General features: G+C 37.4%; 1 protein-coding gene across 1 annotated transcript; it reads right to left on the bottom strand.

Moving 5' to 3' along the window:
* Nucleotides 1-993: 993 nt before the first annotated feature.
* On the bottom strand, nucleotides 994-2,915 carry LOC127412964 (thymosin beta-like). Its single transcript, XM_051649703.1, has 3 exons — nucleotides 2,770-2,915; nucleotides 1,911-2,015; nucleotides 994-1,345 (listed from the first exon to the last, which is right to left on the bottom strand). Exons 2-3 carry the CDS (start codon nucleotides 2,008-2,010, stop codon nucleotides 1,308-1,310), a joined length of 138 nt encoding a protein of 45 aa, XP_051505663.1. The 5' UTR covers nucleotides 2,011-2,015; nucleotides 2,770-2,915; the 3' UTR covers nucleotides 994-1,307.
* Between the last annotated feature and the right edge of the window lie 13,461 nt (nucleotides 2,916-16,376).

Below are 16,376 nucleotides of genomic sequence, written 5' to 3'. Positions count from 1 at the left end.
ACAATCCTATATTGAGACTGCTATACTGTCTGGTTATTAGTCCCTGATTCCAGGGTGGTGCCCCAGCATTATTAATTCTTATTAATATTCTATTTATTTTGATAATTGATAGTTATCTTTGTTGATTTGAAGGATTAATAAGCTAATGTTGATTCTAATCAATGTTCTATTGATTTTAATAATTTGATAATTATTAATAATTGCTACTAATGAAACCCACTCCTGAACGAAGCCCCAACAGCGGTATGATGGCTGCATGGTCCGTGTTTATACTTTTGTACTATTGTTTGTACAGATGAACAGGGTACCTTCAGGCATTTGGAAATTGCTCCCAAGAATGAACCAGACTTGTGGAGGTCTAAAAAATGTTTTGTCTGAGGTCTTGGCTGGTTTCTTTTGATTTTCCAATGATGTCAAGCAAAGAGGCACTGAGTTTGAAGATAGGCCTTAAAATACATCCACAGGTACACCTCCAGTTCAGTACACCTCCTATCAGAAGCTAACTGTCTAAAGGTTTGACATCATTTTCTAGAATTTTCCAAGTTGCATAAAGGCACAGTTAACTTCTGACTTCAACTGTACATACTCTGACCTGTATGATAGTCTTGTGGTAGAAAAGTTGAGGATATTTTAGATCAATGCATAATGACTCTGAATGTTCAGTTTTTAGAATGGAGAGAAGGGTGAGTGGGAGAATCTAGCAGTAACGTCATGAAACATTTAGCTACAGATATCAATACAATATATTTCACCTACATATCAATTTGTTGTTTATTCTTATTTTTATTTTATTATCTAAAATGCCTAAAGTTTGACATTTAGGTTCAGTTTATCTATCATCTGTTGACATTTGTTTCTTAAATTAGTCTACATAACTCCACAACTCAAAACATTATTAAATTGAAATATATCAGTTTATCTTCTTTGAGCCTAATGCCAAAAAGACAAGTTTACTACATTTTGAAAAATCATTTACTTTATGAAGCGTCATTTTAAGATCAGGAGTCATTTTTGGTATTTTATTTGTTTTTCAGTTTATTTCCAAGAAAAAAACATGTAAAAAAAAAAAAAGAAAACTAAAATTCACTGCAATTAACAGAATTAAGAATTGAATTGGTAAAATATCTTCTTTAAACACTTTCTCATGTTACCCCCTTCATCAATCTTCCAATCATAGGCCCCAGTGACTCCAACCACCATAGTAACCATGCATCACATGGGGCAAGCACCCTTAAAACAGAAATAGGAATTGTAATCTTCATTTCCGAAGAACATCTTTTGTGCTTGTCTTCTGCATCCCTTTTAGGTCAGGGGGTGGCATCTCCTTTCCTTTCCTGTTCAATAGCTGAAAACAGAGATAGAGAGATAAAATATTAATAATGGCAGTGCAAGTGCCTTTATTATGCTGGGACAAGTTTCTTGAATCTTAAATAAGAGTGGTTTGTTTGAAAGGTGACTGTGTCCTCCTGCCAGAGGGAATGTGGCATTATTACAAATATGATGCTTATTCACATGGGAGATTTCATTCTCCAGACAGGCTTAGGTCTGCACTGCAGTGCTGATGGAGGATTTTTACAGCAATAGAGCTGATACCCATCTGCTGACATAGAAGCCTAAAGAGAGAGGCTGCTTACTGAGCAGTGTTAAAAAGAGAGCGAGAGGAAAAAGAAAATAGAAACAAATTTGCTTCTCTTCTCTGAAAGAACAGGGGAGATGGGGACTAAAGGTGTGTTGAAGAAAAAAGACTGTAATAAAATTATAAATAAAATGTACAATAAGAGAGTTGAATGAAACTAATGGGAGGATGGACAAAATACTGCAGAGCAAAGGGAGACAGATGGGGAAAAAGACCTATACCACACCCAAACTGATTGGACACACTGTGTGCAGTATATGTGAGGGATACTCACTCTCTTTTGTGGGAAGAGGGTTTTTCTCTTTTGTCTCTGTCTTCTTCAGCTTGGTTTTATCAAACCTGGCGATCTCTGTGAGGTCGGGCTTGTCAGACATGTTTGCTGTCAACAGAGATGACAAATGTAACTTACAGTCACAAAGCTCTGACCTTGCTTTGTCTTTTGTATGCGTTACACAAAAGAAACTTGCGAGGCGGTTTCATCACACATTATTTTTGTCACTTCACTATAGGGTCTGTTCTGAGTTAAAATATATTTGATTGAAAATTTAATTTTAATATGATGTATTTTTTAATCTAAATGTTAATTCATCAGCACTCTACCTTTTTAGAGGTGCTGTTTTCAATGAAAATCACTTGAATGCAAGGCAAAGGAATGTTCACATTCTCTCTGTACATGCATGTGATGGTAGCATTAAGCACACGTGTGTTGCAGCTCAGCCATTTGCCATGTGTGCATCATGTTCCAAAGTTAAACACCCACCTACTCTCCATGTATCTACCAACACACTTCTCATTTATTCACTCTAAACTCCTTTTTTCAGAATGTCCTTTCTTTTATTAGGTCTCAGTCTTCGTTCTCTTCACATTGCTTCAGTCATATAATGGCATATAAATGACATCCAGACAGCCTTTTTGCTTTTTCTACATGCTAGACTGCGGTGTCTCATGGAAGAAAAATATCCCCATATACCATATCCATCAATTTTTTTATATTCCCTCTCTCCATTCTCTGGACGCCGCACCCATCTAGCCAATTTATATTCACAATCACCAGCAGCCACATGAACCATGCTATTGCTTTGACCCACTCACGCATGCAGAGAGGAGGATGGGTATTGTTATAATACACTTACCGTAGGGCACAAATGTATCCACTGACTGCTAGAAAAAGATGTGGACAACGTGTCTGCCAAGATTACCCAAGCTGCGTCTACTGGTGTCTGGGTCTCCTCTAAGGCATGGAATTAATAGAGACGAAGAGAGAGAGAGAGAAAGAGAGAGAGAGTGCGCAAGAGAGAGGGAGGAGGCTAGAGAGGTTTAGTCCAAGCAGCCAATCCATTCTTTCCTTCCTCATCCTATCTAATTAATATTCGTGCTCTGTAAAGACAGACGATGGATGCCTTTACGTGATCAAAAGATTAATTAACATAAAATAGAATATGACAAATAAAGTGGACACAAGGGCAAGTGATTTTTAGATAACAGGGTTAGCTGCAGGGTTGCATAACACCAGTGCAATATAGTGTGTGAGTGTGTGGCAGCTGTCTGGATGGCTGCTGGGATGTCGAACCGCTAATGTTGTCTGAGAACCCGAGACGCTGAGTCATCTCATTTTAACATATGGAAAATACCATACAGCTGTGCTCTAAATGACGTATATATAATTTTAAATCTATGTGATTTAGGTTTGTATGAATCATGACAATGCCAATGAAGTTTAATATTAGGCTTTAGTCTATGCAATGCAGAATGTGATATCTTTAATGCTAAACTGCCCAGTGCTTTGACATAATTTCCCAAAAATGCAACTTGTCATGGTTACTTCCCACAAGCTCTCACATCACTGTGACATCAGACATTTCAGTCTGATTAGTCACTCTTACAGTGCCTACATGTGTCTTTTGGGAATTAGTAAAAATCTGCCAATGCAGGAAGGTGCTGCAAATTGTTCCTGGCAAGCTGATGAGAGTCTAACCTCGCCCTGCCCCTAATCCTAACCAGGCACAACTCGGGCCCCTTTCAGGTATCTGCATTAATTCATCATTAGGCAGGAGCCAATTCATAATTTTTTTTTTTCATTTGAAAATAAATGATCACTTTAGGAAATGACAAATAAGTATGCCTAGAATGAATGTTGTTTTATTTGTATTTTTCTATTGCATTTATACATACAGAGAGACAAACAAGAAATTTCCTACAGTGAAGAAAATTACAAATGTACTGAGGGAACAGTAAAAAAAGAGAATACATAAATTAAATAAGAGTGAACAAAAAGAGAGGTAAACTCAAGAGATTGATAAATACAATAAGTATAAATAAAGAACAGTAATATATGTACAGCAAATAAATAGATATAGTTTCAAAAGATAAGGGGGAAAAAGATAAGAGTAACAGTGATTAAAGATTAGTGTGTGTGTGTGTGTGTGTGTGTGTGTGTGTGTGTGTGTATATATATATATATATATATATATATATATATATATATATATATATATATATATAATGTTTCTTTAAGAAACCCGTTGAACAAATAAAAGGTAGGTATATGGTACAACTTTAGCAAATTAACTTTTGTATATGTATTTTGATATGTATACTAACATTAATATATGTAGAGATGTAATAATAAGGGGGGGGGGGGACTATTTATATATTGGCTTTGCAGTAGACAAGGGGTGTGTAGCCTATGTATATTTATGTGATGTGGAATACAAAGGAAATTTTGGACAGTTCTGTATTTACTATTAGCTCAAGGCTACCGTACGTGGCGGCAATCAGGGCACACGCTCCCCTGCCGCGGCCACCCAAGCGAGGGTCCACAAACCCGTCTCCAGCTGCAATACCAGGACCCCCCACTCCACACACTGTGTCCCCGCAGCAACCCCCTCCCAGATCAAAGGCCATAAGTCCTGTCCTGCAGGAATAAGCTCTCCCTCTCAGGTCCCTTTGGTTGGTGAGGTCATCACCATTGCTACCTGGGCGAAATGTACTCTGAGAGCACAACTTATTTCCAGGGTCACTGCAACCATTGTGGTCAACACCATCGCCACCTGGTGGAGAGTTCTATTTATACGGCCCAGGTTTTGCAAGGCTTGTGTTCACAGGATGGGAACATAATAGGGCAGGTCCACTGTTCTATAATATATATATATATATCAGTGTGGAGGCCATTTCTGGCAGATTTAGGTAATTAATTGAAAAGAGATAAGAGATTTAAAGCAGGGTTCCACCACCCCGACCGCTCGGGAGTAATTTGCCACAGAGGCCCACCACGCAGAGCGAGGGGCCCAACATCCCAACCAGAGACAGGCCATAGCCCACCACTCATGCGACCACAGCCGGAACACACCCGGCCCATACCAACACCACGCACAGCAGTCCGAGGTCATCAATAAAGAATAAAGAATGCCGGCCAGTAATTGTGAGGTTATAATTGGGTGGGTCAAGGGGTAGAAGTGAACTTGAAATATCTATATCTACAATATATCTGTGGGTCATTGATAATTCAGCTACAATTCTTGGAGGTTAGAAGTAATGGTGAATTGTAAGTTTCATAGTGTCTATAAGTTGGAGCCTATCTGTAGTATAAGTATTATGTTGTATATTATGTCGTAAGTGTTAATGTTATATAACATACGTTTAAATTATGCTACTCATAGAGGAGAAAAAAAATACGCATATACTTCATTATCATAACACCTATACACACGGAAGAAGAAAAGACAAAGTGAGAGCAAATATCAGCTCACCAAATATCAGCTCGCAAGTTGAATTCTTTGATGAATAAGGAGAATATCTTGCTGAAATTCTCAATTTGGTTTTTCTGTAGAGAAGAATTATATTCTTGATTAACATATTTAGAGAGAGGGCCCAACCACAATGATGCTTTGAGTTGTATTTTTGTCTTCCAATTAATAAGGATTTTTTTTGTTTGTTTTTTTTTTTTTTTTTTTGCGATGACCAAGGCTATCAGTAAAGCAGTGGTAGATTCAGCAGGTAATTTTAGCTCGGAATGATCACCAAGGATACAAATACTTGGGCATAGTGGTATATTACATTTAAATATTTGTGAAATTTTGTGACGGTCCTTTTCCAAAAGAGATATATGGGGGGACAGAACCACAGTGCATGGATGTAAGTATCTGTAACCTGGAGTGAGTACTGTGTACATTTGTCTGATGTGTTAAATCCCATCATGTGCAATTTGTGTCCTGTTATATGTATTCTGTGAATAATCTTGTAATGAATTTATTATTACAATTATTTTTAATGATTTCAATCTGGGAAGCTGAGATACATGTTATTTTCAAAGAGGTGGTTCAAATGAGTGATGCCTTTTTTTTTAATTTTTATTATTGGTAATTTGTTGATTAAGAAATCAGGGTTGTTCCAGATTGGTGTGTTTGCACAGGGTGTAAGGTTGAGGCCTGTAATTTTATTAGCATTCCTCCAAGCTGTCAGAGTTGTGGCTACTGTATTATTCCTAAAACAGCTATGCTTTCTAATTGATTTGCCTAAAAATGAAGTGAAATATTTTTACATTCAGTATTTTCTATTTGAAGCCATTGCTGATCAGAGTGTGTGGGGTGAATCCATTTTGTGACAAAAAATATAGCTGATTGGCTAAATAATAGTAATAGACATTAGGGGCTTCTAATCCTCCTTGTGTTTTAGGTTTTTGTAAAGTTGGCAATTTTATTTTGGGTTTTTTATCTTTCCAATAAAATGTACTAATTAATCTATCTAATTTGTTAAACCAGCTGCTTGGTGGTTGTATAGGTAATATTTTGAACAGATGGGTGTAAAGTTGAGGTTAAATAGTTCTGATTGCTTGGGGAAATGTTTAAGCCAAGATAAGTGATATTGCCTATATTGACAGGAAATTTCAGGTTATGTTTGCAGATGTTGCTGTGTATAGGTAAAATGGTTGATTTTTTTTTTTTTCCAGTTTATTGAATAATCTGAAATTTTAGAGAATGTGTTGATAAGTTAAAAAACTTAATTGATTGAATCTGTCGGATTTTGTAAGAACAATATTATATCATCTGCATACAGACTAATCTTATGAATTGTTGTGTTTACCGTAATACCTGTTATGCTTTCATTTTGGCTTATTGCAGATACTAGTGGTTCAATAAATAGGGCAAACAGTAATGGAGATAAGGGGCAGCCTTGTCTTGTTCCTCGATATAGTGTGAAGTGTCCTGATATAATTCCATTTCTAATAACTGCTGCTCTAGGTGAATGATAGAAGGCTTTGATCCTCTGAATAAATGTTTCCCCAAAACCAATTTTTTATAGTACTGAAAAAAAAAAGTCAAATTCACACAATCAAATGCCTTTTCTGCATCTAATGCTAGAAATATTGTATTTTTTGTACAAATTTTTGCTATATGCATTAAATAATAAAGACGACATGTATTAGTTGAAGAGTTTCTATTTTTAATAAATCCGTTTTGATCTAAATGGACAAGATCTGAGATGGCTGATTCAAGTCTTGCTGTTAGTTCTTTGCTTATAATTTTGATGTCTAAATTGATTAGTGATATAGGGCGATAACTTGCACATGATGTTGGGTCTTTGTTTAGTTTTAGAATGATTGTTTGAAAATATACATGAGCACTTTATTAGGAACACTGGTCCTAATAAAGTTCCCGACTTGGTCTTCTGCTGTTGTAGCCCATCTGCCTCGAGGTTCGACATGTTGTGCATTCTGAGATGCTATTCTGTTCACTACAATAGTACAGCATGGTTATCTGAGCTACCGGAGCCTTTCTGTCAGCTCAAACTAGTCCAGCCATTCTCTGTTGACCTCTCATCAACAAGGCATTTCCGTCTGCAGAACTGCAGCTCACTGGATGTTTTTGGCACCATTCTGAGTAAACTATAGAGGTTGTTGTGTGTGAAAATTCCAGGAGATCAGCAGTTACAGAAATACTCAAACCAGCCAGTCTGGCACCAACAATCATGCCACAGTCGAAATCACTGAGATCACATTTTCTCCCAATTTTGATAGTTGATGTGAACATTAACTGAAGCTCCTGACCCATATCTGCATGATTTTATGCATTGCACTATTTACACACAATTGGCTGATTAGATAATCACATGAATAAGTAGGAGCACATAAAGTGCTCAGTGAGTGTAATTGAATATAACAATAATATATGAATAACCCTTTGGCGATGGAACGTGGCCGAGCGGCATCTGGGCAGAGTGAGGCCGGGGGAGATGAGTGGTGAATGAGCTCCACCTGTCTCGTGTTCCAGTGAGGAGTGACGGGAGTATTTAAGGAGAGGAGACAGCTGCAGACGGGGAGAGAAACGCACTATGCCGAGTGTGTGTGCCTGTCAGCAGGCTGCAAAGCAATGCTGTTGTGTATGTGTGTTTGTTTATTGGGCTGAAAATCCAACCATGTTTGTTACGCTAAAAAGTGTGATTAAAAGTGACTTGCGTTGGATTGTTCACCCGGCTCCCGCTTCCTCCTTTCCAACCGAGCAAGAAAGACAGAGATTTGTCACAAACCCCTTTTTAATTCTATTTGTGATTTAATATTTATTTTTTACTTTTTTAGTACAGTTTTACTATATTTGCTCATTTATTTTCCCTTTTCCCTTATCTGTCTCCATTTGTCAATTAATTTGCTTAATTTTAAGCCAATTGCTTTTTCTTCACCCACCTGTCCTCCTTACACAAATCTTTTTGTCACATGGGAACAAACTAGACTTCTGTTCAGCAGAGAGAATGTTTGGATTCTCCCTAGCGCTCCCTCCAGGACCTCTACACCCAAATGAGAAGTTCAGAAGTATCAAAACAACCATATCCATTACACAGTGCATATAGAAAATCATCATACCCCTTTGGAATAGTCATTTTTTTTTGTCTTACAGCCTGAAATCAAAACCTATAAAAAAAATATTCCATCTTTATTTACAAACTTTGCCTTATTCAAGTAAAAAAAAAAAAAAAAAAAAAAAAAAAAAGGCAACAGTTCCAAAAATTTATAAAGATGGAAAAACTAAATTAACTGGGTTTTGAAGAGTTTGAACAGTGATCATAACCTTAAATTTAATACTTTGTAGAGCTACATTTTGCTTTAATTACAGCCATGAGTCTGTTTGGATATGTCTCTAGCTTCGCATACCTAGATCGGGGAATATTTGCCCAATCTTCCTTGCAGAATTTTTTGAGTTCAGTCAAATTGCAGGGTGAGTGGTGAGGAACTGCTCTCTTTAAGTCCATCCACAGGTTTTTTATGTGTCAAGGACTTTGACCTTCCTATCCATAAGCCACTGTGTTGTTTTTTTTGGCGGTGTCTTTAAGGTCACTGTGTTGCTGAAAGGTGAACCACCTGCCCATCTTCTGTTGTCGAGCAGAGGGCCACAGATTTACCTCAAGAATTTGGGTGTACATGGCAGCATGTATTTTCCCTATATAAAATATAATAAAATATAGTGCTTGGAGTTCAGTCCAAAAGTAAAATTTTTGTCTCATCTAACCATGGATGATTCTGATGCCATGTGGCCAAGGACGGATTAAGACTTGAGAGTCCCATGGGCCGGTACACCATGGAGGCCCTCCATGACGTGACTATGTTCACCTTTATGCACTACAGGATGCTTGGCAGATTTGGTTGGATTTTTCAAATAGATGGAAGAAAAGTTTGTAGCAATGTCTGACACAGCCAATTATATCTACTTTTTAATCATGAATCGATTCAAAATCATGTGTTATTAATAGGGATGTGCACGGTATTCAAATATCAACTATTTAGAACACGTGTTTAGAGGTCTTCAATCCGATCTGAGTCCGACGGTACCCAACAAACCTACAGGTTTTGGGTCAGTTTTTCCAAGTAGGCTATAGGGTGTGTTACGGGCTGTTCACATGTGTGTCTGCGCTGTTTTTAAATGGTCTTTTATGTAAGCACGCACTTGACGTACGTCTTTTGTTTTTCTCCCCTTTTCTCCCCAATTTGGAATGCCCAATTCCCAATGCACTCTAAGTCCTCGTGGTGGCGTAGTGACTCGCCTCAATTTGGGTGGCGGAGGACAAATCTCAGTTGCCTCTGCGTCTGAGACTGTCAATCTGTGCATCTTATCACGTGGCTTGTTGAGTGCATTACTGCGGAGACCTAGCGCGTGTGGAGGCTTCACGCTATTCTTCGCGGCATCCACGCACAACTCACCACGCGCCCCACTGAAAGCGAGAACCACATTATAGCAACCACGAGGAAGTTAACCCAATGTGACTCTACCCACCTTAGCAACTGGACCAATTTGGTTGCTTAGGAGACCTGGCTGGAGTCACTCAGCATGCCCTGGATTCGGACTCGTGACTCCAGGGGTGGTAGTCAGCATCTTTACTCGCTGAGCTACCCAGGCCCCCACATTTTCCATTGATTAAGAATAGGCCTACTCTCCTCCTATATTGTTGCATGAATTCTGTCACTTATATTAATTTAAACCACCAGCTTTGTACACAGCAGGGGCAGACTTAGCACTAGGCAAAGGTAGGCAACCACCTAGGGCCCCCAAAAGCCAAGGGCCCTTATGCTTTTTTATTATCATTAAAGCTAAAAAATATGTGCTAAAATTTTAAATATCACTGTTACAACAGTGATTGATATCGCTGTTATATTCAGCACCATCAATTCAAGCAACCCCCTCCCCCCTCAGATCAGGCTGTAATGGAATAGTCCTAGGTTTTATGCATCTACACAAGTTCAAAAACAGATGAAAGTGAGCCAAACCGCTTGGACAGTTTCGTGTGATTTCACCGTACACTCTGCTGCAAGTTACAATCTAAGCTACTTTGTGACTAGTTCAGATTGGTTTGAATTTGTGGAGAGAAAAAAAATTAACGGAATTGAGACTTCACAACACTGTCTTTCCAAATGGATCAGATTGCTGCACAGCCTGCACTGCCATCCTCTGCTGCTTTCATGACCCCAGCTCTCACTATAGTCAACAATACACAGTGTTGATGATGATTATGATCTGGGCATTGACACTCGTAAAAAAAAATTACAAAAAATTCTCATACTGTTGACTCGTTTTTGCTTTATTTAGCAGTGTAAATCTAGAAAACTTTTTTATTTTTTCAAATTTGAACATTGATCAAAGACTTCTGGAAACATGCAGAGTCAACTTTTTCTGTATAAATTTGGATATAGTTAATTCAAGGTCAAGATGATGGAGGAAAAGTGCATTAAGAAAAAGGGAGAGTGAGAAAGAAAAAAGGTATTGTATCATGGTAGCCAGATTGTGTTGTTTGTATTAATGTGTTGTCAGGCATTATTATTCACTCCTTTTTTAAAAATTTGGCACAACCAGGGAGAAAGACAACCACGGACACATTTTTGTTTGCTGTTTGAAGAGTCTAGTGCTATCACAGAGACCGATGAGGTATCTCAGGACACTTATTGTATTTCAGTGATATCTTTCAGGACATAGTAATATTTTCTCCATACCATTCCATAAAATAATAATAATAATAAAGCTTACAACACCTTTAAGAGAAAATCAACGTAAATGTGTGTTATTGAAGAGGGCCCCATTCCTGTACTTTGACTTGGGCCCCCAAATCACTAAATCTGCCCCTGCTTATGATACCTGCCTAAGTGCTAGAATTAACTATGGTTATGATACAAATGTTATGTCTTAAATAGTACTGTTTACATACTCGGATGAGCACCATGAAAAGAAAGCTTCGCAGAGACTTTGTGTACTTTTAAGGAAGTGCTTATGCATGCACATTTTATTATATAGCCTTTTTCTCTTCTCTTTTTACTCTCTGCTTTGACTACATCTCTGAGACCGAAATCTATCTAAACTTAATCCTTTAATTTACTTAGGTCATTAGATGAGACAACATACTATAGACTTAGTTCACAATATGTTTAAGATCTTTTTACTCTATATATTCAATATTCTTTCTTTATTTTTTGCATTTATTCATTATATATTTTACTTGATTTTATTTTATTTATTAAAGCTACACTATTTAACTTTTTTTGTTGTTAAAAAATAATGTTATTAATGAGAGAGTGCAACAAAAATCCATCTTCCAAACCATGTCTTTACCCAAATGCACTTTGATGAACCTATAATAATGATTTTTATGATAGAGTTGTCGGGACGGATTTCGTGGGAAATTGCATACATACGTCATTCGCCCGTGCGTGTCACATCATATCCGTACACAGAGAAAATAAGCTCCAGCTACTGTAGCATGTGTATGGTGTGGGAGTAGCGTGAAGCTGGAAGTTTGTTGTCACAACGAACGAGAAAAATTAACCATGGATCAAAACGGCAAACCTCCAGGAAATCACCAGTTGTGAAAACAAAGAAACCCCGAACAGGGCAGAGTCTACAAGTAAACAGGGAAAGTGACAGAGTTCGTAATAAAACTCTAATAAACACCGGCTTGGCTTTTCAGAGGTGGCGACAACTCCGAGATCTGAAAGGATTTAAAAGCGACCCAGAGATGGCTTTTTTCTTACTCAAAAGGTAAGATATTTTATTGATATGGTTTATGTATAACTGTGTAATCTGTGCAGAATGTTTCACTTGCTAGCACACGCGTATTTTTCTTTATACCGGCAATAATTTATATAAATAAATACTTTAGTCCTAGGGCTGCCAAGGACATGTGAGTCTTGAAATGATTTTGACCACTGGTTGGTAACTATGACAATCTATAAATTAGTTACTAACGTGGTCTATTTGTCCACAATATCCTGCAGTTATAAAAACTTTACACCGTTTGTTCTTATCAGACTAGCAATCATTATGTCTAATGTTATTGAATGTTGCCTAACTTTTGTAACATTTATTTCAAAGCATCAGTGTTTCCCATAAGTCAAAACAACAGCATAAGATATGGCACTTACCTGCTCAGATGACATTTTTTTGGATATCCGTCTTTTCCTTTCTTTCATTATTTATTTGTCCATTCGCTCTGATAAGATGTCCTGTATCCATGTGTACACCAGTGCCTCGAACCACATTCATCCGTGCAGAGGAGCAGAGCCGAAACACAACCTACATCATTATCAAAACAATGTTCCTCCGCAAGACACATGCAGTTTTGTTTTTTATAGCTTTAGTTTTACAAATTAAAATTGTTATTCCTTCTACAAACCATCTGTTTGACTGAAATTATTTCCATCTGCTTGATCAATTTGCACCACAGTGCATTCAATGTAGCCTTAATTTTTTATCAGTATGTATCTTCCTGGGAATTGAAACAATGAGCATGGCTGCTATAGTGCCATAGTCTAGTTGAGCTATAAGAACTTGTATATCCAAATGCATAAACTTGTACAGAAACCTGTATAATATATAAATCTGTACATACAAATATTTTGAAATAAATGGAAAAGACAAGTACACAACTCTGAAAATAAGTTATCTCTTTTGTTCCAGGTTGCTTGATTTGAAAGAAGTTGAGGTGAGCAAGAAACCACAGAGTATGACAACAGACCAGCAGATGGCGAGCTTTCATTTCATTCAGTACCCTATATGGTTCACTAATGGTGGCAATACTAAAATAATGCTTAAATAGTTTTGCTTGAAAAAAGACTAATAAAACAGTACTCATCTGTTATGGGATTAAACCTGGTGCCGTTTTATAAATTGTAGCAGCTACTTCAGCAGCTTTTTATTTCAAAATCTTGAGGAATATTTAAAAATTGTCAGTTATTTTCACTAAATTCACCCCTTTTTATGCAAAGTGCTTTCCCAAAGTAAGGGCAAACAACACAATTAAAGAATAATAAAACATTGGGTTGCTCGTAAATATCAACAATTCCTCCTTGTGTAATTTCATTTAAAAAAAGGTGCTGTAAAAGCAAGGATATTTTAATTAAAACTGCAATTCAGACAAATTTTTTTTAAAAGGTCCTTTTGCTCCAGAAAGCTACTTACCAAGCTAAATAACATTTGTGTAGAATAGTTCATCACTGTAATCACAGTACTGATGCAAATCTTGAGTTAAAAATTCTCATACGAGCAGGCCCGGCTCCACGGGGGGCCTAAATTTGTACCACCATGGCAGCCACACCCCCACAGAGAACCCTTCTTCATAGGGGAGCCTACAAGCTTAGCATAAAATAGCATAATGCGGTGGTCCCATAGACATTCTATGGGTGGTACACTTGCGAGGAGACAAGGCCATTTTTTTAAAAAAAAATTTTTTATTTTTTTAATAAATGTCTATGGAGGAGATGTAAATAATAGAATCTCTGCCCCACCCACCCCTCTAACTGTTTGGCCCACCCGGAGGGTCCTATTGCCCACCTTATGTCTAAGAACTGGAGCCGGGCCTGCATATGAGTCTCATTTAATCTCATTGAATAAGTGATTTTGCAGACCCTCTGAGCTGAAGATTTGAGAGGATGTGCCAGTTTCTGCTTGTTGACTGAGGATGGTCAGACCTCCTCATAAGCTGCCAGGAAGTGGAGCCTTAGAGCTACATCCATAACCTTCAATCTGGTTCCAAACTCCATCCATTAACCTTTGTGTTGGAAATGCTAACAGTTAGGATGTTTGGGGCCAGAGTCTATTGACAAGGTCAGTCAGACATTCAATTTACCTCATGAAAAGGCCAGAAGCAAACCACTGGACTTTCTATCTCTCCAGGGTCTTGTCAACTCTGATCCCAACTCACCCAATGTTGCTCACTCAGATCACCCTCTCACAGCTGTAGCAGTGCACCTGGGATTTTATGGGGTTATATAAGCGCCATGTATTCTAAGCGCCATTTGGCCAGTGGCACAGGAGTGGTTAATGTCAACAACAAAAGATACAGGAATTTGCTCTCACCCCTTTAACATTGTTGGGGCTGTTTATTTATATGAGCCTATTACATTTATTATCCAGTTTGTTTCCTAATATCAAACAATAGTAAGTACATTCTTCATTGTTATAAATGTGATGTTTAGACATTGCCTGTGTTATTGTGTAGACACTTGACCTCTCCTCATCATACTCAACACATATTTAAGCTTGCAAATCCTTTTTTGAGACGAATTAAATACAACTATTTAACAAATTATATTAATTGCTGTAGTTACCATTCTTAATGAGTCCCACCTCATGTCATCAATTCTCATGAGCAGTGGGTGGCTCTCTATGATGAGCTCATTCGAATGGAGGCAGAACTAAATAGCTCCATTAAGTACCTGGACTCTAGCAAATGCGTTACTTATAAACACTCTATGCCAGTAGCTGTGATTATACGATTAGCTGTTTAGGTTGCGTATTAGTAATTATTTTATTTATTGATTTATTTATTGGTCTATGACTTTTATGTAATTGAAATTCTTAATATTTGTGGGGAAGAGCCTATGTTTTGATATTGAGTGTGATAACGTCAACCCACCTTATGGTCTCAGTGTAAAGTCAGTGGTTTGTTTTAGCTGTAGTCTAGCATTAAGTGCAGTGGTTCTCAACTGGATTTGCTTCAGGACCATATGATTTTACATTGCACATCAAGTGGCAATCCTACACAGTAAAAAACGTAACCTGTATTAAATGTAGCCTGACTTGGTCGCATTTTCTTTTTTCTTGCATAGTTTGTTCATAGTTTTCAAGTATAATGGAATGTATCAAGTGAAATTATTGTGGTTAATGTCAACAACAAAAGATACAGGAATTTGCTCTCACCCCTTTAACATTGTTGGGGCTGTTTATTTATATGAGCCTATTACATTTATTATCCAGTTTGTTTCCTAATATCAAACACCATTCAAAAAGAACATATATTACACAGGAGGAAAAATTCGTCCATAAGTTTTTCAGGTCTAGAGTTTATGTACTTGTCCTTATATTTACAATGCAATGCTATACAATATAAGCACAGGTAAGACCATGTATGGCTTCTCATTACTGTGGTTAGGCCAGTGTAGCTAGTCTTTCTAAAAAAATTTAATAAAATAAAAAAAAAAACAGTATTTGTTTTGAAAAAAAAGTAGCCTAAACATATTTAGAAACTTTAAGTACAACTGTTGCAGTTGTAATAAAAACGAGGTCTAATAGATTTGTGCCTAATAGATTATTTAATATGATACTATAACATTTATTTCAAAACACTACAGTTACTGTTACTGCTGTAAAATCGTTATCAATTTTGATAAGGGTGATTATGTATTGTTTGAAAAACCTTTATTTTGGTGCATGGAACAGTATTGTCTCTTTTGCTCCCTAGAATTCAAATGGGTCGGATGAGTTGTGTGGTCTGCTCCACGATATAGAGGTATAGCCTGGTTGACGCGCGCTCCAGAAATATAGTAGGTTAGATAAGAGCAGATCATTGGCGTGGTTCTGTCATGGCCCACATGATTACAGGCTTCAACTGTACTGCGCAAATGCGTGTTTCAGTTGAGAAGTATATAGCATGTAAAAAGCGCTGTATGCAAGATTAATATCATTACATTTTCCTTACCGCCAAAAATGTTTCAAATGGTGATGAAACCCAGGCATTTTCCTTTCCTTGCCGACCGCGAAAACTATTGGAACAGACCTGCGACCCACAGGTTGAGAAACACTTGTTTAGCATCTGTGCTTAAAAATTTTAGTGCTAGCATTTAGCCCCTGCTGGAAGATACCGTAACTACACCATTAGGAGCTGATTACACCGAACTCGTTCTTTGCTAAAAAAAAAAACTAGACGCAGCACAACAAATAGAACGGAATGCAGGTGTCTCAAGACTAGGGATGTGCACAAGTAATTGATT

Source organism: Myxocyprinus asiaticus, chromosome 22, assembly GCF_019703515.2.
Source record: "Myxocyprinus asiaticus isolate MX2 ecotype Aquarium Trade chromosome 22, UBuf_Myxa_2, whole genome shotgun sequence".
NCBI lineage: Eukaryota > Metazoa > Chordata > Actinopteri > Cypriniformes > Catostomidae > Myxocyprinus > Myxocyprinus asiaticus.
This window is presented reverse-complemented; position numbering and strand designations above follow the sequence as displayed.

What these genes read in the sequence shown, in the direction of transcription:
- LOC127412964 (XM_051649703.1), bottom strand. Translation starts at nt 2,010, where the DNA reads ATGTCTGACAAGCCCGACCTCACAGAGATCGCCAGGTTTGATAAAACC. An exon ending in CCCTCTTCCCACAAAAGAGA is followed by an intron (nt 1,346 to 1,910) that starts GTGAGTATCCCT and finishes CTCTGTTTTCAG; the next exon opens with CTATTGAACAGGAAAGGAAA.